This window comes from Mauremys reevesii, linkage group 2 (genome assembly GCF_016161935.1).
Source record: "Mauremys reevesii isolate NIE-2019 linkage group 2, ASM1616193v1, whole genome shotgun sequence".
Taxonomy (NCBI): Eukaryota; Metazoa; Chordata; order Testudines; family Geoemydidae; genus Mauremys; species Mauremys reevesii.
In genome coordinates this window covers 218,414,530-218,438,464 of record NC_052624.1, presented here as the reverse complement: position 1 = coordinate 218,438,464, position 23,935 = coordinate 218,414,530, and the positions used below count along the sequence as shown (strand labels likewise).

General features: G+C 41.3%; 1 protein-coding gene across 1 annotated transcript in view; it reads left to right on the top strand.

Moving 5' to 3' along the window:
- The first annotated feature begins 13,481 nt into the window (after positions 1–13,481).
- The window catches only part of ST18 (ST18 C2H2C-type zinc finger transcription factor), a 240,991-nt gene continuing 230,537 nt past the window's right edge, over positions 13,482–23,935 (top strand). Inside the window, exon 1 of the mRNA XM_039527204.1 lies at positions 13,482–13,539. Within this exon, the coding sequence (XP_039383138.1) occupies positions 13,506–13,539 (34 nt within the window). The 5' untranslated portion in view covers positions 13,482–13,505. The remainder of the gene's footprint in view (positions 13,540–23,935) is intronic.

Genomic DNA, 23,935 nt, shown 5'->3' with positions numbered 1-23,935 from the left:
GCATGGAGCTGCAGGGTAATGGTTTGGAGCTCTGGGTCCTCTCCCTCCCCCACTTGGGAGGAGGGAGGGGACCCAAAGCTCTGAGCTCCAGGTCCCCCCATGGCAGCCAGGAGTTGCCAGGGCCCTCACTATCCACAGCGGTTCAGAGCTCCAGGGATCCTGCTGGCTGACAGCTGCAGCCCCGCTGCCCTGGGCCTGAAGTGGAAAATGTCACAGAGGTCACTTGGTTTTGTTACCTCCATGACATAATCTTAGCCTCACTTATAACTTTGCCGGACTTCAATAGCTTGGGGTGAAATGTTCTACACTGGATTTCTGCCTCAGGTGGAATTTTTCTAGAAAGCTTCAGCAAAAACAGTTCTGCTATGTCCCAGAACAAGGTTAGGGGAAAAGAAGTTGTTTGTCCCTGTTAAAGAAAATCTTACATCTATTTGTTGAGAAGCTCTGGCACGCCTGTGTTTTGCAGCAGGAACTCAAAATTTGGCTGGAGCATTGCTCTCATGTCAGGGATAGACTTTTGCTATTCCTGTGAAAATCTATCCTAATGTGGCAAAACTATAGGTCTCCGAATAATCTCAGTTTGCACATGCTCAGTACAGGTTTGTTAGAGGCTGGAAGCTTAATTTTCTAAAGATTCCATCTGTACTGAGTGTGCTGTCATCCACACAACTCTTATGCACCAGTCAGATGGCACATGCTCCATTCTCACAGAACAACTGAGCATGCTCCATCCCAGGGTGTCAGGGGCTGCACAGGACTTTCCTTGCAGTTTTTCCTACTGACTCTTGAGGGCCTCTGTGGCACCGGGCACAGGAACTGAAAACAAAGGGAGATTCTCTCTCCTGGGGTCTCAACGCTCCTGCTGCTGGCACCCAGGCAGTAAGGGGCAAAGGAGGAAGCTACTTGTCGCAAATGCAAATTGGTAAAGAGCTGGGGCAGGATGGAGGAGGGGACAAAGACAGGAATTGCCCAGGGGTGGTGATAGGAGCAGAGGGGAGGAGACAGACAAGATTTGGGAATAGGACTTGGGGAGGCAGGTACAGAAATGGGCGGGAAGGGGTGGATAGGAGCAGATGGGGAAAGGGGACGGGCTGGAACGACAGAGCCAGAAGGATTTTATAACCACTAAAACACACTCGCCTCCAGAACCTCAGCTTGAACCCAGACTTCCTGGGTCTCAACATGCCTCAACTATTAGCAAATATCTCAAGTTACTCAGGCCTGGTCTACACTGGGGGGGGGGGGGTCGAACTAAGGTACGCAAGTTCAGCTACGCGAATAGCATAGCTGAACTTGAACTACCTTAGTTCGAACTACTCACCCGTCCAGACGCCGCGGGATCGAAGTCCGCGGCTCCCCCGTCGACTCCGCCACCGCCGTTCGCGGTGGTGGAGTTCCGGAGTTGACGGGAGCGCGTTCGGAGTTCGATATATCGCATCTAGATGAGATGTGATATATCGAACTCCGAGAAGTCGAACGCTACCCGCCGACCCGAGCGGGTAGTATAGACGTAGCCTCAGTAAACACAGGTGATAGATGTCTGTGCTGTGGATCTAACTCTGGTGACTATGGTTCAACATGATGGGATTTCTGTTATTTCAATTTTCTTTCTTAAAAAACTTACTGAATTACATAAACAAACAAAGGAAAAACAACCCAATGTTAAAAAAAAAAAAGGTTGCAGAGTCAAACATTCAAACATTAGGAAATTCTGTCCCTTGTACATATACATTACAATATAGTCTTTAATTACATGATCACTTGCTATTTTTTCCACGGGACCCCATTTAAAGTGCTATGTAAATGGTCATTCCTCTGAAAAATCAAACCTTAGGAGTTTCATGTTGGGAGGGCAGAATTAGTGGAAAATTTTGACAGTTTTGGCTTTAATCTCGCTATGCCTCTATTCCCAGTTTATAAAATGGGGATTATACTACCACACCACCTCACAGAGGTGTTGAGAAGATAAATTTATTAATAATTATGAAGCATAGAAAAACCCATGAGGAAATTAATTACTTTGTATTCAGTGCAGGATTTGGATGGTGTGCAGTAAATAAGGCATTGGTCTGCACTTGAATAATGATGATAAAAGACTTAATGAACAGTTACCCAGTGAGCACTGTCTATCCTGTGCACAGAAAAAGGCAGGGGTCCTGTAGAAAAAAATAGTATGCAATCATGAAATTAAAGACGGCACCATAATGCATACACACAAGGAGGCCAAATTAAAGTTGCACAGGCAATCTAAATTCTGGTATCTCCTACGATACAAGTGCTTGACTTTGCAGCCTGAGTACTCTTTTAATATAGTTTTCTGGCATGTAGTATAATTATAGTAATTAGAAACTAACTATGGCATCCAATTTATTTCAGTGCATATGCAAATTGTTGCTGAAAATACACTTCCTAATATTTTGTTTGGGCCAATTTTAAAGTAAGGTTTTGCCCTCTGTAGGGTCCATATTTATTTTGTCTCTGTGATTTCTGTATCAACTGTCCTCAGCTGTAAACAAAAAGGTGGGCTTTTTGTTGTTGTAGCTTGGGATTTGAAAACAAGCTGGGTTCTTTCCATGTCATGAACAGCTGTGTAGCCACAAACTTTTCTGGTGAGGTTTAGGAAGAAGTTGAATACTGTGATATTTGAAAGGTTTCAGGCAGACTACTAATTAAGGTGTCACAAGAACAGAGAAAACAGGAAAATAGAGTCCATATGTGGAGGTACTTGACTGAGATAAAGGTAAATTCAGATTAAATAAATTAAATATATGGAAATTAATGGAATTCTGTTTATGGAATGTATCCTTGTAATTTAATTATTGCTAATGTACACAAACAGCATGTTTCCCTCTAACATTACCTTTATGAAATCTGTGATGATTTGTGATGGCAAAAGGTAAAATCTGACACCTGGTTAGTTACCTATTCTGAGGAGATTACATTTGAAATGCAATATAGCTCAGGCCAAAATTTTCCAACTGGCTGCCTAATTCTGGTTCCTAACCTCATATGGGTTAAAGCCTAAGCTAAAGTACCTTATGTGAAATACTGTTCTCACTGAAATCAAACGCAAGTTTCGTCATTCACTTCAGTGGGCTCAGGATTTCACCCCTAGATTTTAGAAGCTAGGCCATAACTTTCAACTTCCAATAATGTTAGAGTTTGGCTGTCTAAAATCACTAAATTATATACAGCCTAAGACTGCAAAAACAACAATTAACCCATTCTTGTTATAATAACTGTGTTAAATTCTTGGTTTTGCTCAGTAAATCAGACTCAAAAGATCTTTTATAGTAGAAAGTTCCATTCTGTAAATAGAAAAGTCTTCCTTTTATATGAGTTCCTTGTGTTAGCAACAACAGGTTACTAATTGCAGTAAATAGTGTTAGCAGTAACCGCTGAATAATAATTACTCCCTCACTCTTATATGGCAGTTTTTATCAGTAGATCACAAAATGCTTTACAAAGGAGTTGTGTAACATTGTTGCCATTTTATAGATGGGAAAACTGAGGCAAAGTCCAGTGCACTATCCACTAGGCCACACTGCATCCCACAAGAGAAACTGTAACGTCAGTATCTTGTGACCAATTATTTCTTATTAGTTATACAAACTATAAGTTATTACTTGAACGAAAGTTTCTGATTAATAATGTGTGGCTGTTCTAAAATTCAGCTAAGAACTTGTCTACACAAGTTCTACCCCACAATAGCCTGCTGCGGACTGGCTGTTCGTGTGGACCCTGCTGATATGAATTAGCAGCTTGTTAATGAGCTTTGATCTAGACCCATTTCAAAGAGGAATAGGTCAAAGTGCATTAATGACTTGTTAATGTGCTTCAGTGGAGTCCACACAGACAGTTAGTCCAACAACCGGTTAGTGCGGGGGTCACACCATAGCTTCCTGCAAACTAATTGTTTGTATAGACAAGCCCTAAGGAACAATTTTACATACAGTCAGTTGCTAAATATGTTTTTTTTTTAACATTGGATACATCCCTTTTTTCTTCTCCTAAGGGTTTGTTTAATACATATTTAATTTGTCAAGCATTACTGCTCTAATGATATGGTAGTCCCATAACTGTTTTAAAACCACAGGATGTCATTCAGTAAATGCAGTGATTTATGCTGTAATGAATGAAGATAAAATGCACTATATCGGCTGAACACTATACGACCTAAATATCATCCTATGGTAATTTTTGTATTCTTGTCACAATTGTATTGTTCTGTTCCATTTTAGCCCTCATATCAAAAATATCAGTTACACACAAATCTGTGGCACAAATTCAGACCTAGGGAAAGTTGCTGAAATGCCGCGTCTAAATTTGTCCCTTTAACTGAACATTTTAAGCGTTTATACAAGTGAAACAGCAGGAGAGATTGAGACTGATCCATGATGGAATAACCCGTAGCCTGTTGGTTAGGATGCTCAGCTGGGAGAGGGGGAGATTTGAGCTCATGTCCCTGCTCCAGAGTGACTATTCAAACCTGGGTCTCCAACATTCTAGGTAAGTGCCAGCCTATCCACTGGACTAAAGGTTATAAAGGGACACATGCACACACCGTTTGCTGGTCTGAATCTGATTTGCTGAAAAATTCAGACATTTTTTGGAACAGAACTGAATATTGTTTCTGATTATTGAAGGGCTGGAGGAGGTGTGTGCTGGGACAGCTGAAATATCAAATATTCACCCAGCTCTAGTTGTTCAGGGATAATAAGCAAGGAAATGCTCATGAACACAGGAGATTTTAAAAAAAATACCTGGAAGGTTTAAAAAGGAACATTCTCTCAAGATACTGTGTAGTTGTTCAGGGGACCCCAAATCTCAATCCCCACAGAGATGGGGCAGAGAGAGAGGAATCTGTCTCACGGGAGGCAACAAATGAATGTCTTTAAGTAAGTACATCATAGAATCGTAGGACTGGAAAGGACCTCAAGAGCTTTTCTAGTCCAATCCCCTGCACTCATGGCAGGACTAAGTATTATCTAGACCAGAAAGTCTCAACCTATTTACCATTGTGGTCTGCAGGCTGCAGGTTGACAACTCAGACCCTGGGGCCAGGAAACTGGGACCCTGGGACTCTGCCGCCCAGGGCCGGACAGCCAGCAGCCGGACCCCGCGGGGCAGCAGCTGGGACCTGGACCCTGCCACGCTGGGCAGGCCGCCAGGACCCCCGGCACCAGGCCAGGAGCAGAGCCGCACCTAAAACCTGACCCCTAGTTCCCAGTGCCCCTCTCCCTTCACTTCCCAGAGTCCCCCACCAAACCTGCCAGAGATCCACTCGCCTACACCCTGACCCCCTGTGGCACTCACCAGCCTCCTGCTGGCAGGAGTGCTCCAGCAGGCTTCTAAACATGGTCTCCCACTCAGCCAGCCCCACCCCCTGCCAGCCCAGAGCGGCAAATTATGAAATTTTTTTTAGCACTCAGCTGGGCCACAGCTGTGTGCTAATTGGGCCACATGCCACCCACTGCAGTAGGTTGAAAACCGCTGATCTAGACCATCCATGACAGATGTTTGTCTAAGCTGCTCTTAAAAATCTCCAATGATGGAGATTACACAACCTCCCCAGGCAACTTATTCCAGGGCTCTACCAACTTGACAGGGCATTTTTCCTACTGTTCAGTGGTTTCCTGGACAGCAGAACTCCCATGGTTGGGAATAACCATTTTGAAAAGGAATGTCAGAGCTGGGGGGAGAGAGGGCAGAATTCCTTCCCTCTTCCTCCTCCTTTGAATCCCGTTAAATAGGGTCACCTCTGAGTCCTTCCACTCCCAAGTTCTCTGTTCAATGTCAGATTCTCTATCACACCACATGCTAACATATCTTCCTTTGTGACCTCCCACCACTTCTCCTTGGGTTGGCCCATCTGTCTTTTTCCTCCAGAATTGATGTGTTGGACTCTCTTACTCATGTAGTTGTCAGGACTACACTTTACATGACCAAACCATCTGAGCCTGCACTCCTTCATTTTTTTGTTTACAGGATTAGAACTATAAAATTTGCTTCTTGTGTAACCCACATGAACACAGTGAGGTTCAGTGTCATCCCTTAGCAGCCAGATCACATGTAGAGAATGTCTATACTGCAATCACTGGGGATGATTACTGCTCCATTAGACACACCCAAGCTAGCTTTATTCTAACTACTCCCGGTATTGGAGTCGCGAAGCCACAGCAGCATGAGCTTCAGTATGGGCTGGCTCCGCAAGCAATAATCCTATGCTGCGGCAGCCTCACTGCTCCAGTACTTGAGCTAGATAGAATAAAGCTAGCTTGGGTGCATCTTCTCCAGCTGTAATCACACCCTGTGATTGCACCATAGACATACCCAAAGAGGTTTGTGCCTCTGCTACTATATCTGTGCTGTGAGATCTGGTCGTTTAGCACAAGTGGGAGAGACTTGTGTTTTTATATCCAGAAATCCTTGGATCAGTTGCCACAAATGACCCAAACATGGGTGTTGCTACAGTTAGGCTATCTATAACCCATAGACTACAATCTGCTCTTAGAGCCAGGAATAGAAACCAAAATCCACTGCTGTCTCACAAATGATTGTGTAACCCCGCAACTGGTAATGTGTGTGTTGTCTGCCTGTATGGGCTAGTCCATATAGACAATAACAGTATGCTTTCCCCTAGCACTTAATCCTAAAACTGAAGTTGAAAAAGTTAGTGCTGTGCATCTGAAGGGTTGGGTCCAAATTCTGCTGATGACAGGCTGAAAAAAAAGTAAGTTTATGCATAAAATATATTGTGAGGTCACTGGAGTAATTGTTGGGATGACTTTTATATTGCAAAACATTGTATTTAGAAGTGAAGTTGGATCTTGTTCTAATATTTGTTGTACTGTTGCTTTTTTATGATTTGTATTTGGTTAATGGTACAGAACTGTAAGAACTAGGCAGGGCAGACTGTGAGTATGTGTTTGAGATAGAGGGCAATGTGTGAGGTGACTGGGTCTCTGTGTCTAGAGGCTGGAAGACCCAGACTGTGTAAACTCCAGAAAGGTCAGACCTTGATTTAACAAATTTTCATTTCCAGAAAGCAAGTTTCATTCTCAAGGGTGTAGTGTAAGCAGTAAGTGTAACACTCTCCGTATGGGGGACTGGGTGCATCAGGACATTGCTATTTTACCTTTATGTTTCTCCAATTTGTTTCCATCTAATGGATGTTTGACAGCCCCTATGTGACATGACCATGGTGAGTCTCAGTTCCAGCTCTGACGTTACAAACTCACCACCATGGTCTGCACAGGGTTGTAAGCTCTTAAGGACAGGGACTGTCTCTTGCTTTGTGTTGTGCTGTGGCTAGCTCAATGGGGCACTGATCTTGATTGTATCCTCTAACAGGACTCCTGCAGCAGGGATCAAATGGTCTTGAGTACTAGATATTTGCAAAATTTGTCGGCATCATAATTCTGACACATGCACTGGCAGTGGGCAAGGGAAGTTCAAAAACCAGAAGACAAATTAAGCACATTCTAATTTTTGTTTTTTTAATATCATGGTTTTGGGTTCAATCTCATGACTTTTGGGAGTTTGATTTTTCAGTTTAGTTTAGCAGGGGTTGATAAATACTGAAAAACACATCAGTTATTGAATTCAAAGTGAAAGAGGGGATGATTGTTTTGTTTAAAGCATAAATATTAATTGGGTTATTTGCACCTCAAAGTCTGATATTAGAACATGAGCACACAAAATGAAATTGGCTAGAGGCTGACTGGGATAAAAGGTGACACTGACTAATCTAAACTGAGAAAAATCTCCATTTTTGCCCAAATTGAGGGAAATACAAAAGGAGCTACATTGTGCAATCCTTACTTACGTTGAGGATTTACTCATGGAGGTAATACCAGGGACATCAGTGGTATTACACATGCATGTACGTGTTCTAGGGTTGCCAATTTGGGTTGGATGTATTCCTGGAGGTTTCAGCACATGACATGAGTCTTTAATTAAAGATTCATCTTTAATTCCTGGAGACTCCAAAACAATCCTGGAGGATTGGCAACCCTAAGTTCACCCAGGTGGCCATTGCACAATTGAGTGAATAGATTCATTGATTCCAAGGCCAGAAGGGACCACTATGATCATCTAGTCTGACCTCCTGTGTAACACAGGCCAGAGGAATTCCCCCAAAGTAATTCCTAGAGCAGATTTAAAAAAAAAAAATCCAATTGACTTACGATGGAGAATCCACCACAGCCCTTGGTAAGTAAATAAAGTAAATAAAAAATGAAAAGCTAGTTAAATTTGTAAATTTCTTTCAGTTTTATTCTAAGGTCAGTTTTAGTGATGCAAGCTAGGAAGTGTTTTTCGTTTTTGTTTTTTTTAATCATGTGCTCTTGCTAATTATTCCTCTTTTGAAGTTTTTGGGCATACTCAATACTCAATCATCAAGAGGGGCATACTCAATAAATGAACCACATGATCGCCACATTCAGAATGGATTCTTTCAGTAATAAGAAAAAGGAGAAAAGAAATCAAGCAAATGTTATATATGAACAGCCTATATAAGTCTATAAATAGTATGTTCATCGGTGTTTTCCAGGAATTGCCAGAAGATCTCAAACATGCCCTGCTAACTCATTCTCCCCTAGGCTTTGAAATCACTGTACTATCAGCTTTAAAAAGAGACTGTTTCAATATGTGACAACACCCTGATATCAAGTAGCTTCTCAGTAAAGGTAGTCTGGAGCGCGAAACTACATATCTACATTTATCTACATTTCTTAAAAGAAAATAAAAGACAAAAAAGAAATGGGATCAGAAAAGAGGTCAGGATTTGGGTCACATTTTAGCTTTTGCTGTTATGTGGTATGGTGAATGGGCTGTATTTTCATTTAATGCCGCTGATACTTGTGGTTTTTGAACTCACACATGATCTGATAACTATGGCTAAGTTTTTTGTCACGGATATTTTTAGGAAAAGTCACAGTCAGCCCGTGACCTGTCCCTGACTTTCACCAAAAATATCCCTGACAAAAGAGGTAGGCGGGTTCAGCATCGACTGCTGCTGGGGCTCCTGAGTCCCCCACTGCTGCACTGTGTGGGAGCCCTGGGGTCCCCCTGCCAGTGGGGCTGGGCAGCTGCAGGGTCCTCCGGCCTCCCGCTGTGGCTGGGCAGCTTCTGGGAGTCCCCACTGTCTGCTGCAGCTGGGCAGTTGTGGGGGGTCTCCTGCCCCCTGCGGCGGCTGGGCAGCTGCAGGGTCCCTTCGCCAGGGCAGGGGCTGGGATCTATTGGGGCGGGGCTGGCTGGGAGCTCCAGCTCCAGGATAGAAAATGTCACAGAGCTCAATGGAAGTCACAGGTTCCATGACTTCCGTGACCTCTGAGACAAAATGATAGCCTTACTGATAACCACTTCAGAGCACATAATGTATTAGCGCTTTGCATCAAAAGTGTTGTGCCTGGAGGGATCAAGGAGTTAATAACATAGCATAAACACATTTATACTCTTTGGAGAGTGTAAGCTTTATTTTAAAAGTTCTGAATTTTTTTCTTCGAGATATCATTTCACACAACCCCTTGTAAACAAAGTACCTGTTCTTGAAAAATACTTTTATTTGTTCCTGTATGCAAACCCCGGGGGCTCGCCATTTTTGCTAGTTTTGCATACACAGCTGCTGTTTACAAGCTCTAATGAAAAAAACCAACAACCTGGCATTTCTCTTTGTTGTTTTATCACATTGTCTGTAGATTTAGTGAGGATATAAGTGTGTGGGCATGGCATCAGTATGAAACAGACTGTGAACATCTTTCTGTTGAGAAGAATAAAGATGCTGGTGCCACTTCTCCTGGAATTCACCTTACTGGTGTATAGAATAAAGAGACTTTTTTAAATAGACCGGTGCCCCTTTTCATTTGTGTACTTTTGGCTTATATATATGCAGAAAAACAGTGTGAAAGCCTCCAGTGGAATTTTAGGACTCCTTGCTAGTAGGTGCTATACTATTTTCCCTGCCCAGTGTTAACAGAAAATAGCCATGTTAATAAACAACTCTGCAACACATTGGTCCAGAGTTTGATTTTATAAAACTGTTAAATACACACTTTACTGGGCAGGGATACCATTTTATATCTTGCTAGCAACAGCTACTACCTAGAGTTGGGTAGTACCTACATTTAAGTCTGCATTTTGACTTCCCACACCCCAATGTTCAGAAATGTTCTGATTTAGGAGCTTTGTTCTGTCTATTAAAGAGAAAATCCAACTACCAGTTCAGGCTGAAAACCTTGTTATGATATATATATATATATATATATATATATATATATATTTGTTGTCACTAAAGTCCTCAGATATGACTCTGAGTACACAGAGGGAGCGGGTCTGGTGAGTAACATTGTGCCATTATAAGGGTAGCCATGGTAGTCTGTATCCACAAAAACAACAAGAAGTCCGGTGGTACCTTAAAGACTAATAGATGTATTTGGGCATAAGCTTTCGTGGATAAAAACCCCCCTTCTTCAGATGCATGGTGCCACTGTTACATACTCACTCTTGAGATCAGAATTAAACCTCCAGATCTCATGATACTAGTACTACTGTATAAAGAACAGCCTTTCCATGTTTTTATGCTGAAATGGGGTCTGAATGGAGAAGGCCTAGAGGAGATGATTAAAACATTGAACTGAGAGTTTGAAGGTGGAATGTAGCTTGGGTGAAAGTAATCGTGAAATGATAGAGATCATAATTCCAAGAAATGGAAGGGGGAAAACAGTAGGATGAAGACAATGGACTTCAAGAGGACAGACTTTAGCAAACTCATAGAATTGGTAGATGAGATCCTGTAGAAAGCAAGTTTAATGGAAAAAAGATCTTAGGAGAGTTGGCAGTTTTTAGAGAGACATTATTCAGGACATAAAAGCAAACGATCCCAATGCATAGCAAAGCTAGGAAGGAGGTCAAACCAATGTAATATCCTTTTCTGATAGGGTAACAAGCCTTGTGGATGGGGGGGGAAGCAGTAGATGTGATATATCTCAACCTTAGTAAAGCTTTTGATACGATCTCACATGACCTTCTCATAAACAAAGTAGGGAAATATAGCCTAGATGAACCTACTCTAAGGTGGGTGCACAACTGGTTGGAAAACTCTATTCAGAAAGTACGAGTAGTTATCAATGGTTCATAGTCATGCTGGAAGGGCATATCGAGTGGGGTCATGCAGGGGTCTGTTCTGAGTCCAGTTCTGTTCAGTATCTTCATAAATGATTTAAATAATGGCATAGAGAGTACATTTATAAAGTTAGTGTATGATACCAAGCTGGGAGAATTTGCTTTGGAGATCAGGATTAGAATTCAAAATGATCTTCACAAATTAGAAAAATGGTCTGAAATAAATAGGATGAAATTCAATAAGGACAAATGCAAAATATTATACTTAGGGAAGAATAATAAATTGCACAAATACAAAATGGGAAATGACTCCCTAGGAAGGAGTACTGCAGAAAAAGACCAGGGGCTTATAGTGGATCACAAACTAAATATGAGTCAACAGTGTAACACTGTTCCAAAAAAAGCAAACATCATTCTGGTATGTATTAGCAGGAGTGTTGTAAACAAGACACAAGAAGTAATTATTCCGCTTTACTCAGCACTGATAAGCACTCCTCAACTGGAGTACTATGTCCAGTTTTGGGCACTACACTCTGGGAAATAGGAATAAAAATGTAGAAAATCCAGAGGAGAGCAACAAAAATGATTAAAGGTCTTAGAAAACATGACCTATGATGAAGGATTGAAAAATCTGGGTTTGTTTAGTCTGGAAAAGAGAAGACTGAGGGGGACATGATAGTCTTCAAGTACTTAAAGGTTGTTATACATTGTTCTCCTTATACACCAAGGATAGGCAATACATTGTTCTCCTTATACACTGATGTCAGGACAAGAAGTAATGGGCTTAAATACAGCAAGGAATATTTAGGTTAGACATTAGGAAAAACTTTCTAACTTGTCAGGGTGGTTAAACACTGGAACAAATTACCTAGGGAGTTTTTGGAATCCCCATTACAGGTGGTTTTTAAGAGCAGGTTAGACAAACACCTGTCAGTGATGTTCTAGATAACACTTAGTTCTGCCTCAGTGCAGGGGAATGGACTAGATGTCCTACTGAGGTCCCTTCCGACATTTCTATGATTCTATGATTCCTTTTCTCTCCTACTCCCATAACAGTTTAGACATTTCAAAAGCTGGCAGTCATTTTCACAGAAATCTTTGAGACCACCACAATGAGAGTTATGTGTATATATCATGGGAGAATGGAAGACTAAAAGAAACTTTTCATTTGTCTGACCATTTGAAAACAAAAGTCTTTCTAAATTTTCTAATAGTGGGTATTCACAGGGAAAATGAGGTTGAATGTATAGGTTTTTATAGTGGTCATCAAAAATCTCTAATCTGAATGCACCATGTACTTGAGCTTTGCACTTTACCCTTACATGCACAAATGTGCACAACTATAATGTAGTGCATGTTGCCATTTATCATGCCTAGCTCTAGGACCATATTTACAGTGCTCTTCTACCCATCCATTCATTACTTTTATATAGTGCCAGAAAAAATGTTTAAGTAATAAATGTATTTAATTAGGTTGTCTTGCATTTGGTTATCATCCCATTTTCCATTTCTTTCCTTAGACTAAGATGTATCCTCAATCTTTTCTCTTTCTTGGGATAGCTCAGTGGTTTGACTATTGGCCTGTTAAACCCAGGCTTGTGAGTTCAATCCTTTAGGGGGCCATTTAGGGAACTGGGGTAAAAAAAATGTCTGGAGAGTGGTCCTGCTTTGAGCAGCAGGTTGGACTAGATGACCTCCTGAGGTCCCTTCCAACCCTGATATTCTATGATTCTTTTATGCAATCATTTCTTTTCTTTACTTCTCTATAACACTCTTTGGTCTTCCTCTTTTGTATATTTTTCCATAGTTTCAGTTGCTTTCCTTCTATCTATTCACCTCTGTGGCCACCATCACAGTAGCTTCTGAGCACCTGTTAAGGATTAAAAGGTAAGGTTTTTGTGGCTTTTTGTTTAAATTTATCCTCCTTTGTTCACTGTTGCCTAAATTAATCATTTTATAGTGTACTGGTTCTCAGCTGTTGTGTTCATTACACAATGAAGGCCTTTTTAATCTTGATTCTGTTTATCACTGCAAAGGGTTTATTCTGGCGACAAATTCTGTGCTGATTTACACACAGTATGCAGCACCATTGACCTTCTCTAGTGGGGACACAGACTTTAAGTCCGAACAAAATTTGTTTATTGGTCAGCAGAGACATGATCATGTTAGTTCCTTTTCACCAATGACTTCCTCATGTAAGATCCTGCCAAAGTCAATCATTCCTAGTGGCATTACTCACAGGGTATTTTAGTTATTTCCACTGACTATGAAGATAGTGATCCCTTGGTCATAATATTAATCCTGTGACATTAACCAGGCAGCCAAAAGGGAGTAGTGAACAAGCTTTGTGGAAGCCAACAGTGGATTTGTAATCATCACCAATGCAAAACTCTTCATGCAAATATTCAGTGACAGGTAGATGCTTTGGCTATTGTAAGATAAATTTTCTACTCTATTCTTATTGTTTCATTTGGAGTCAAGGCTGCTTTCCAAATTTCAGAATGATGAAGATTTCACTAAACTCATTATGCAAAGTGCTCCCTGTGTCCTCTTATCCCCTGCCTCCAAAACACACCCACTCATCACAGGGCAGAGTTTTCCCTTTAATTTTTAAAGGAGTTTGGATGCCCAAGGCTGGGAAGCTTCCTTAATCTCCCCATGCCCCAGGTTTGCCAATGGATGTGTGTATTTGGCAACACAGCTGCACTGAATAAATGTTCTTCAAACTAGTTTGGCCTTCATGGTTATTACTGAGCCTCTATTGCTGTAGGTATTTAAATAAGGACTTTTATGTCTGGGAGGAAAATAGACAGCATTAGATTAAAGGACTTGTTTGCCATTTTTGTGTTTCTTAGATCAAACTTCTTTCAGCTGCCACAGTGATTGAGGAATTTTGTGATATTCTTTTTTGAGCTGTGCTTGTGGGATATTCTTATGGCATTTTCAGGAATTCTATGAAAAGACACTAACCCTGGCCCTCTCGTGAAAACATCTGTTACCTTGTGTTTAAGATAAGCAAATAAATATTTTGTTTTGGGGGCTTCTTGTTACTGGTAGCCACTTGCCTGTAGCTGTTCCTCAATACAGGGGGAACTGTGAGAGGATTTTTCACTCATTGTTTACGTGATATGGTGTAAAAGAATAGTTTCCAAACCACAGCTGGGACTAGAATTTCCTATTGTGAATTGATCTGCAAGTCTGGTTTTAGAATTTGAAGAATATTTTCCATCTCTTTTCTATTTGTAAGGAAGCCCTAGAAAAAGCTTTATATATTATACATAGCAAGCTTTTAAATCACCTATTAGTTTCACCAGACTTGCCCCAAATTCCTTATCAGTCATTTTTCAATTACTACTGCTGTCTTCACATCACCTGCATACACAACATATTCAAGGATGATAGTCAGCTTGATTACTGAGTCCAGTGTGACTAATTTTCCAGCGGTGGAAACAAACTGGCAGGAACTGGAGTACGTTTTGTAACATTTGAAATGCAATAGACAGCAGGTCTCTGATCCTCATGTCTGTCAGTTTCAAGGATACAAAATTACTACTTAAATTCTTCTTAGGCCTTTTGCATTCTTTGGAAGCCATATTAATAGTTTAATTGAGTGTCTTCTTGATAAGCACTGTCTATGAAAAGACAGGGAAGTTTTACATGACCTTTGTTTAGGCCAAATATCAAAACTTGTTTACATTCTCTTTTAAAAATAGCAAAGGGGAAAGTTTTTTAGATATGTAATATCCTCATTAGGGGCCTGATGGAAAGTCCATTGAAGTGAGTGAAAATACTTCTGGTGATGTCAGTGGTCTGAGGATCAGACCCTAGCTGAGGAATAATTAAAAATGTTTGTGACTGATCAGTGTCTTTGGCAGCAATTTTGGAAGAAATTATGAAATATTATATTAACTAAGCCAGGATAGGCAGTGGTTTGATATCTATTGAAGTCTTATAACTTTGAAGACTCATGTGGAGAATCATATGCAGTGATATGTGAGCTAAGGATGTGCAAACATTTTTTTTCCCAGTTACATGAAGATTATAGACTAGGTGTTACAATTTACTGAATACTGACAGTGTGATGTGTGCTGGACAGATATAAGATATCATGCTTCATGCTCCAAGGAACTTACAGTCTGGTTCAAACACAGAAGAATTGTTCTCTCTCACTCACACAAACATACAAACACCCAACTCATGGTGAAAGTGTAAACTCAAGGAGAGGTAGAAATCTTGAAGTGGTTATTGCCAAAAGACTTGATAGGTGACAAGGTAAGGTGAGGTCAAAACAATGTTGCAAATTCTGAAGAAGTTACAAACATTGATTATTTCTATTTTATTTTGGGGGAAGGATTAATAATTTATCCAGAAAAAGAAAGCTAGTATTTGTATGGCAGGTGAACAGTTTATTGCCATTATTATTTATTATTATTTATTAATTTTATTATAGATGAAATTCTAAAGCATTTTAAAAATTAAGGGTAATGCAATACTAACGGGTCTTAGGAGCCATTGTAAATAATGACTGCAGAATCATAGTTTGCCATTTAGCTGTATATGATAGTATATATTACTTTTGTGCTTTAAATCCCACATTTAATATAGTGTAAAGGAAATAGTGCCAAAAGTGGTCCTTAAAATGATAGTACATTCATTCTGGAATATTGTGGGTAAGATAGAAATACATGCATTTTTAACTTTAAGTAATAAAACCAACATTCCTGAAACCACTTCTGCTTTCACAGGACCTGATTCTACAAACACCTATATGTGAACTATGCATGTGGGAAGTCTCATGTATGTAGTCCCCAGGGATTTGTGTGTATAAGTGTTTGCAGTATTGGGCCCCAGGATGAGAAAGCACATTGCTCTATTCCAAAAGAAGGTAAATGTTGTGTTTAAGAAAAGAAAAACAAAAACTATGTTAGCAAATGACAGAAAGCATTGTTCATACTTTGAAACAAGTCTTACATAAAGAAGAAGTAAATGCAAAGTAACCTGCATGCAATAAATAAATCTGTGTACATTTGAGTGAAAGAGTTTTGAATATGAGCACACAAGACAAAAGGAGAAGCTGCCGTAGGGGATGAACTTAATCATATGGTTTCAAAGTTTGTGGAAAAGTGTGTGTGTGGGGGGGGGGAGTTTTTAGATCAGACTTCTTCAAAAGTTTGTCAGAATAAACTTCCCTTCTGCAAAGTAACACCACACCCTGGGAGCTGGTTTTCAAACTTCAAACAAGTAAGACTTTTTTTTAAAAAAAAATAAAACATCTTTAAAGAGCTTCAGGAGCAAATGGGTTTTTTTGCAGTATTTTAAAAGGAAAAGGTCAGACCACTGTCAAAGGAAGAGAAGGCGTACATGAAAATGAGTCAGTGGACTCTGATGATCTTGTGTGGAGGTTATAGAATTATTTTCTTACTCACACCTGACTCCCTTATTTGTTTTTGCAGCAGTTTTCAGACTTTCACCCTTTACCTATAACTAAAAGTTTATTCTGAGGGTAGGTATTGCACATCTTCAGAGAAGAGATTATGCATTTCAGAATGAATGTATGGGCTCTTTTTCTTAGCTTATATACAGGTATAACTTGAGCACAGAGAGCTCATGACCCATGGTGTTTAAAGTGTAATGTGCATCCTGTGCATGACTGAGGAGATAGCTGTAGTACTTGTTTTTGCTTCAGAAAATGTTGCAGTTTGAGGCTGGTTTGCCCTCAGATGAGCAGGTACATGTGTTGGCAAAACCTTTCGCTTGGAGTTAGGGCAGCAGCTCAGACAGAGAATGTAAAATCAGTTACAGAAATGAAAATGTTAAAAAAAAAAAAAGGATTTCCAAAAGCTAAATGAATCACACTTGCTTCACAAAGTTGCTTTTCTATGATACTCAACCATCCAAAGAAGTTGCCAGTAAGATGAACTGTATCTTTGTTTCCAAGCTGTCCTTGTTTTTGAGCTGGCTTGACAAAATAAAAAAGAGTTCTTTCCCTCTTGGGATATTGATTTTGTTTGTGAATATCTTTGAAACAGAAATGTGTTTTTATGATAGACTAAAGAAACTGTGGGCAAATGTAGCTTCCAATGTATGGTCCTTTAGGATTGTAGGATTTATTGTGAGTGTTCTCCCGGATCCTATACTCATAAACTAATCAGACTTCAAGAAAGTTCTCAAGGATCATTTCATACAAATGACAATAAGTATAGGAATGAGACTATTTAGGATAGTCAGTTGTATTATCACAATATAAAAGCATGGGTGGAGTTAGATATGACACTTTATTTGATATAGTCAGTTGGTGCAAAATTGTATTGTATTAGAATTTTGCTCAGATGGGAGAAATTCTAGGTCTCCTATAATTTTACAATACTTTGTGACCATGGGCAAGGGGATATGGTTGTGGTTGGATTTCCAAAGCCCTGGCAATCCCTAGAGTTAAATTAGTTTTCTCTTAAGTTAGAGCAGGGGCCAGACCTATCCCAGGATTCAAGGGGGACACAAAAGTAGCTTTAAGCTATTTTCCCTCCATCTTGTGGTGAGAACAGTTTGGCCATACCAGAGAATCTGGGACTTCAAGCTCAAATAAAATAGGACCTGGAACCTCTGATTTGGGGTTTGCAGGACAAAAATCTGGCCAACATTTTTCCAAACAAACCTGCCCCTTTGTGTCTAAGAACCACCCATTTCTAGTTAATGCTTGCCTGATCAGAACTCAAACCCGTACCCTAGAGATTAAATATTCTGTATCCTATTAGCCCTCTGTGGACTTGTATTCCCCTGCTGCCTGGCAGTTTCTTGGGTTATAAAACTTCTAACTATTTAAAAATCTGGTTTAGTCACAGTACTTTTAAGTGTGTGTCCTGTACAATCTATGCTCATCATGTTTATGCTCTGTTGTTCAGTGTTTCCATGGAAGTATGAGGAGGGGAAGATATTTCAATCTACTCACCAAAACAGGGCCACATGGAGTCAAAGTAGAGCAAAGTAGATTGCAGGGGGAGATTCATAGGCACAAAGGGCAGTACAATCCTGAACTTCCATTGCCTTTCAATGGGATTTGATTGCTTCCCCTCTGTGCCCATGAAAATCTCCCCCACAGAGCAGTGTAGGACAGGGGTAGGCAAACTTTTTGGCCGAGGGCCACATTGGGGTTGCAAAACTGTTTGGAGTGCCGGGTAGGGAAGGCTGTGCATCCCCAAACAGCCTGGCCTCCACCCCCATCTGACCCCTCCATCTTCCCACCCCTGACTTCCCCCCTCAGAAACTCCAACCCATCCAACCCCCCCGCTCCTTGTCCCCTAACTGCCCCCTCCCAGAACCCTCCACCTCTAACTCCCCGGGACCTCATCCCCTATCCCACCCCCCTGCTCCCCTGACTGCTCTGAACCCTAGCCACACCCCTGCCCTTTGAGAGGCCCTCCGGGACCCCACGCCTATCCAACCCTCCCTTCTCCCCATCCTCTGACTCCCCCCCAGGATCCCCCACCCCTTATCCAACCCCCCGGCCCCAGCTCCCTTACCATGCCACTCAGAGCAGCATTTCTGGCAGCCGCGCCACCTGCCCAGAGCCAGACACGCTGCCGCACTGCTCGGCAGGAGCGCGCAACTCCGCCGCCCAGAGCGCTGCCCACACGGTGGCGTGGCTGCAGGGAAGGGGAGACAATGGGGGAGGGGCCAGGGGCTAGCCTCCCCAGCCCATGGCCATAGTTTGCCCACCTCTGGTATAGGTTCTTGAAAAGTTAAGTTCAGGTACAAATTAGTATCTCTACATATATTCTGAATAGAGACACTGACACTTGTTCTCTGCTTTCCCTCCATTAGAAGCCTTTCTATTTAAAGGTTTTCTATAATGTCCATCACTGTAGTACCTAATAACTGATCTTTTCTGTTTATTTTCTAGTTTGCCATCTGCCTTCGCTTGAAAAATAAATTCATAGATTTTTCCACTTAAGGTCAAATGAAACATGTTTCATAGATTCCAAGCCCAGAAGGGACCATTGTGACCATCCAGCCTGAATAGAACTTCCCCAAAATAACTCATAGGGTAGATTTTTTTAAAAACATCATCCAGTCTTGATTTAAAAATTGTCTGCGATGAAGAATCCACCACATATCTTGGTAATTTTTTCCAATGGTTAATTACCCTCACCGTTAAAATTTTACACTTTCTTTCCAGACTGAATGTGTCTAGCTTCAACTTCCAGCCATTGGATTGTGTTGTACCTTTCTCTGCTAGACTGAAGAGCCCATTATTAAGTATTTGTTCCCCATGTCAGTACTTATAGACTGTAATCAAGTCACCCCTTAACAATCACTTTGGAAAAATCTCTTCTCGTACAGCAGACTTAATGAGGAAAACCAAATGTTATATGAATTGTTATTACCCTGGTTGCTCCACCTCAATGATTTCTATGTATTTCTCTGCATTCATCCCCTCTTGTATGGTCTATTAGGTATGGAATCATATGTATCTAAAACTCAGAGCAACCAGCTTTTATTTTCATCACCTTAAAGGGATTAATATATCATGGGGTTTACACAGGGATTTGCCTGCTCCATTAGGCCTCAACCCTGCAAAAACATCAATCTGTGAGAACCTTTACTTCCCCAACCAGTGTCCCATTGCAATCAATTATTTCACTTCTGTGCAGGAATAAAGGTTCTTGAATGCAGCATCAGGACCTTAGGCCCAGATCCTCAGAGTTTTTTTGGTGCCTAACTCCCATTGATTTCAATGGGAATTAGACACCTAAATATCTTTGGAATGTGGGCCTTATTTTTTAAAATCCCAGCTGCCATCTTGGAATCATTTCTGTAGTGGTAGGTCACACTCTGTGGTGGCAATCTCTAAGGAAGCAGAGTCAAAAGATTTCAAGTTATGTGGTATATAAATCAAAAAGCTTTGTTGCATTTGAATGCATTGCATAATACAAAATGCATTTTTTGGTTGCTAATGAAATACATTAAGATTTAATTTTTGGAAACAAGTTAGCATTGCTGCCTACATGAATGGTGCTTTTTATCAAAGTCAAGTCTTGATACAGCTGAGAAATGTTGTTATACCTTGATATTTGTTTAGCAAATTATATACAAAATCTGTGAGGTCAGCAGCAGCATCTAGTACCTTTATTCAAGTCTGAACTGTCACCGCCTACTGTACAAGTTCTTATGGCATCCACATACAGTAGATGGAGTAAAACCACTGAATTGTGAAATGGTTGTGCCTGGCTTTCAAAACAGAATATGGCTTTTAATAATATTAAACTTCACTTCCTCAGTAGCCTAGTCTTAATTAGCATCCTGTCTGTGCTAAAGCACCAAAAGTTTTGATTGCAAAGTCTACTTCATGTTCTTCTCTTAAACCTTTGCTTTTTCTGTCTTTTTTCCTTTGATAATGTGATTTTTTTTATGGCTAAACTTTCGTCTCATCAGTGTTTTTAGTACTGAAGTTTCATCCTTTTAGACTGACAAAGTTACATGTAAAAGGATTTGGAAGTAGTCATATCTGTGTATTGCTGGTTTACATCTTTTGGGGGGCAAAAATCCCCCTTTCTCCTTTGTCTATATAAAAATAAGGAGGATGGCTGTTGCCTGCATCAGAGGATTATTTATCTATGGAAATTCTAAAGTTGACATAATTTACAGGACAAATGCCAAAGAGAATTAATTTTTTCAAAATATGTAACCGAATTCCAAATAGGCATTGTTATCTTTGTTCCAAAGAAGCCTCAGCAGCCCGGGGGCACTAGGTTAGACCAGCAGGGGAAAGACACCCTGGGCTCCTGGTAGGCCTGGGGAAGAGCCTCAATGCGAATCCCCCCTCCACACACACATACGTAGGGACCTTGTGCAGGAGGGTGCTCCCTGCCCACCCCGACCCTTCTCATCAAGCACAGGTGCTGGAACTAGGGGTGCTGGGGGTGTGGCAGCACTGGCTTGAAGTGGTTTCCATTATATACAGTTTAGTTCAATGGCTCTTAGCACTGCTACTATAAAAATTGTTCCAGCACCCCTGTCATCAAGCCCCTGCCTCATGAGCCTCCCCCTGAATACCACCTGACCCAGCTGCAAGACATTCAGCCATTCTGCCTCTGAACCATGCCCAGAGAACATCTGTATGTGCTCATGATTCACACTATCCGTTTCCTCATCCTTGTCTCCTGTCCCAACACCAAGTGGCAGGACCTGCTACCACCTGAGGAAGGAACCCTGGTGGGCCAGTCTGTACTCCATTCTGGTTCCACGGCCCACTGGGGACATTAGTTGGCAGATCCTTCTTGGAGCTGTGAGCATGGGCTGTACATGGCATGGTTTACAAACTCCCCCAACACCTGTCCCTTTTGCAGTGAGAGGAAGATCCTGGCGCATATCTACATAGGGGGTGTAAGTTTGCAGCCCTTCTTCTAGCCTTTTCAGAACCTCTCATGGTACTTCTCCACACACCTCCTGATCTATGCATACCCCATCCAGGCCCCACAAAATCACAGGACTTCCTCTTCAGTCTCCTCCTGGCACTGGTCAAGATGGCCATCCATCACTCCTGAAGGAGGAAGCTGGACAGGAGGATGCTTTTGACTCTGGGCCTATTTCCAATCCTTTGTTTAATCATGTCTAAAAACAAAGGTCCTCTGGACTCCTTAGACACCTTTGAGGAGCAGTGGATGCTGTTGGAGGCTCTCTGTGCGGTGTTCCCCTATGGTTCCCTGATTTTCAACCTTTGACCTCACTCCCATTCCTGTTTTCTCCTTTAATGTCTCCTGTAATTGATTGGTGCCTGACTTAATGGTTCCTCTCCCTCAGTTGAGGGGGAGAACCTTTTGTTCTGGGCAGGCCTAGAGCCACCCCTTCCAGTACTTCTAATAGTGCAGGGACCTTGTGCATAGGTGAGGCTAAGACAGAGCACAGGGGCCCTTAGCTCCCACCCCTGTTTATATTGCTCCTCTCAACACAAACTGTCAGTTACATCCATTTTCTTTGCCCCACCTAGGTTTGTTTTTTCCTGTTTCTTACTGCTAGATTTCCTAGGTTGCTCTGGGTTAGGACAGTGTGTATTTCAGGTGCTCAGCAGGACTTTTCCCACTTCACATTTTGTTAGCTGGCAGTGTGGGGTGTTTGGTTTGGTTGGTTTTGCCTTCCTTGGAGCACACTGGAAGTTTGACTAGAAGGAGTATCATAATAGTAGTCAAGTATCAGAGGGGTAGCCGTGTTAGTCTGGATCCGTAAAAGCAGCAAAGAGTCCTGTGGCACCTTATAGACTAACAGACGTATCGGAGCATGAGCTTTCGTGGGTGAATACCCACTTTGTCGGGTAGATAGTAGTGATCGCTAACTATCATAATGGTGTGGCAGGCGTCCAGTGCAATTTAACTAAAGTGCTGGGGGGATAGAGTAGTCTCAGGTGCTGATTGACTACTTTCTTCCTGTGCCTTTGCACACTGCAGGGTGAGGGGGAGCCTCACTGCCTGTTGCAAACAGAGGCATGCCTGGTTCGAACCCTCATTCCTTACATTTACAAAAGGTAACAGATCTGGGGCCTTCTCACTCCTCTTCCCTGGGTGGGTTTTGCAAGAGGAGTAACTATTTTTTAAGAACTGCTCAGTCTTTATGGCCGTTTATTTGGGAACGGCACAGGACTTCTCCTGTGGGGCAGTGGTGTGAAAAGGAACAGTCTAGCCATTCTCACACAATTTTATGATGCAATAGCTGAAAAAAAATGCTATGGCCTTTATCTTAGTCAAATCTCTGTAAGCAGCAACTTATTCGCTGCAGTGTGTGTACCAGAACACTTTATGGTGACATGATGTTATGCACTGCAGAACAGCGATCTAAAACTACAAAAAACCCAAAGCAAGACATGCCAGGTAGATTGTCAGTCAAAACATGTAATAACCCTGAACCATTAGATCAGCAGCAGTCTGAAAACATGATAACAGTCCAAACAGGAGATATGTAGCAGCAGCACATACCCAACGCTATGGACTCCCACCCCAAACCCCCTTGAACAGGAACAGAGTTCAGACAGCAGGAACCAGGAAACATTACAGGAACAGGGAAGCAATACACACACATGTCATCACATATGGCTAAGGCTACAATTTAGTCATGGGTATTTTTAGTAAAAGAAAAATACTTCTGCATGGAAAGGCATCATCCTACGCCTGGGGTTAATTTTTCTTTAAGTCTGTGAAAAAAATAATGGAGATCGTTCACTTCAGGCCAACAGATCCTAAGGTTTCCTACTTATGGGAGAAGGGACCAAAGGCAGAGGGTTTGCAGTGCATGCTAAACTATAATTACATGGCTACTTCAAAAATAGCCACGATCTCCATTATTTTTTTCTGTATGCCACATTATTTTCAGTGTACAGTTCCTTGCAGATGATTTGCTTGAAACAGTGATTGTGATTGCTAAATCCTTTGAAATTCAGGCCTTTAATCCTGGCTTTACAAATTGTTTAAAAAGTACTGGTCTAATTAAGCGAATTGATACAAATATCACTTGCCAGGGCCAAATTCTTCTTGTTTAATGGATACCCTTTGTTCACATTATAACTTTTGTTAAACTCATGAATTCTGACATGCATAGTGAAGTATGCGCTGTAATCCTTCAGCAGTACAAAATTGACACTAGAGAGGTTATCATGCACTAAGGTTTTATTGAAAAATAATCCATTACAGTAACCATTCAACAAAAGAAAAATCAACATGTTTCTGTGTTGGCTAATTCAATATGGAATTTTTAGTTCCTCCCACCCCTCACTCGAAATGTGTTTGTTGGGGATAAGCTATGGAAAAACTATAATATAATGTTTCTT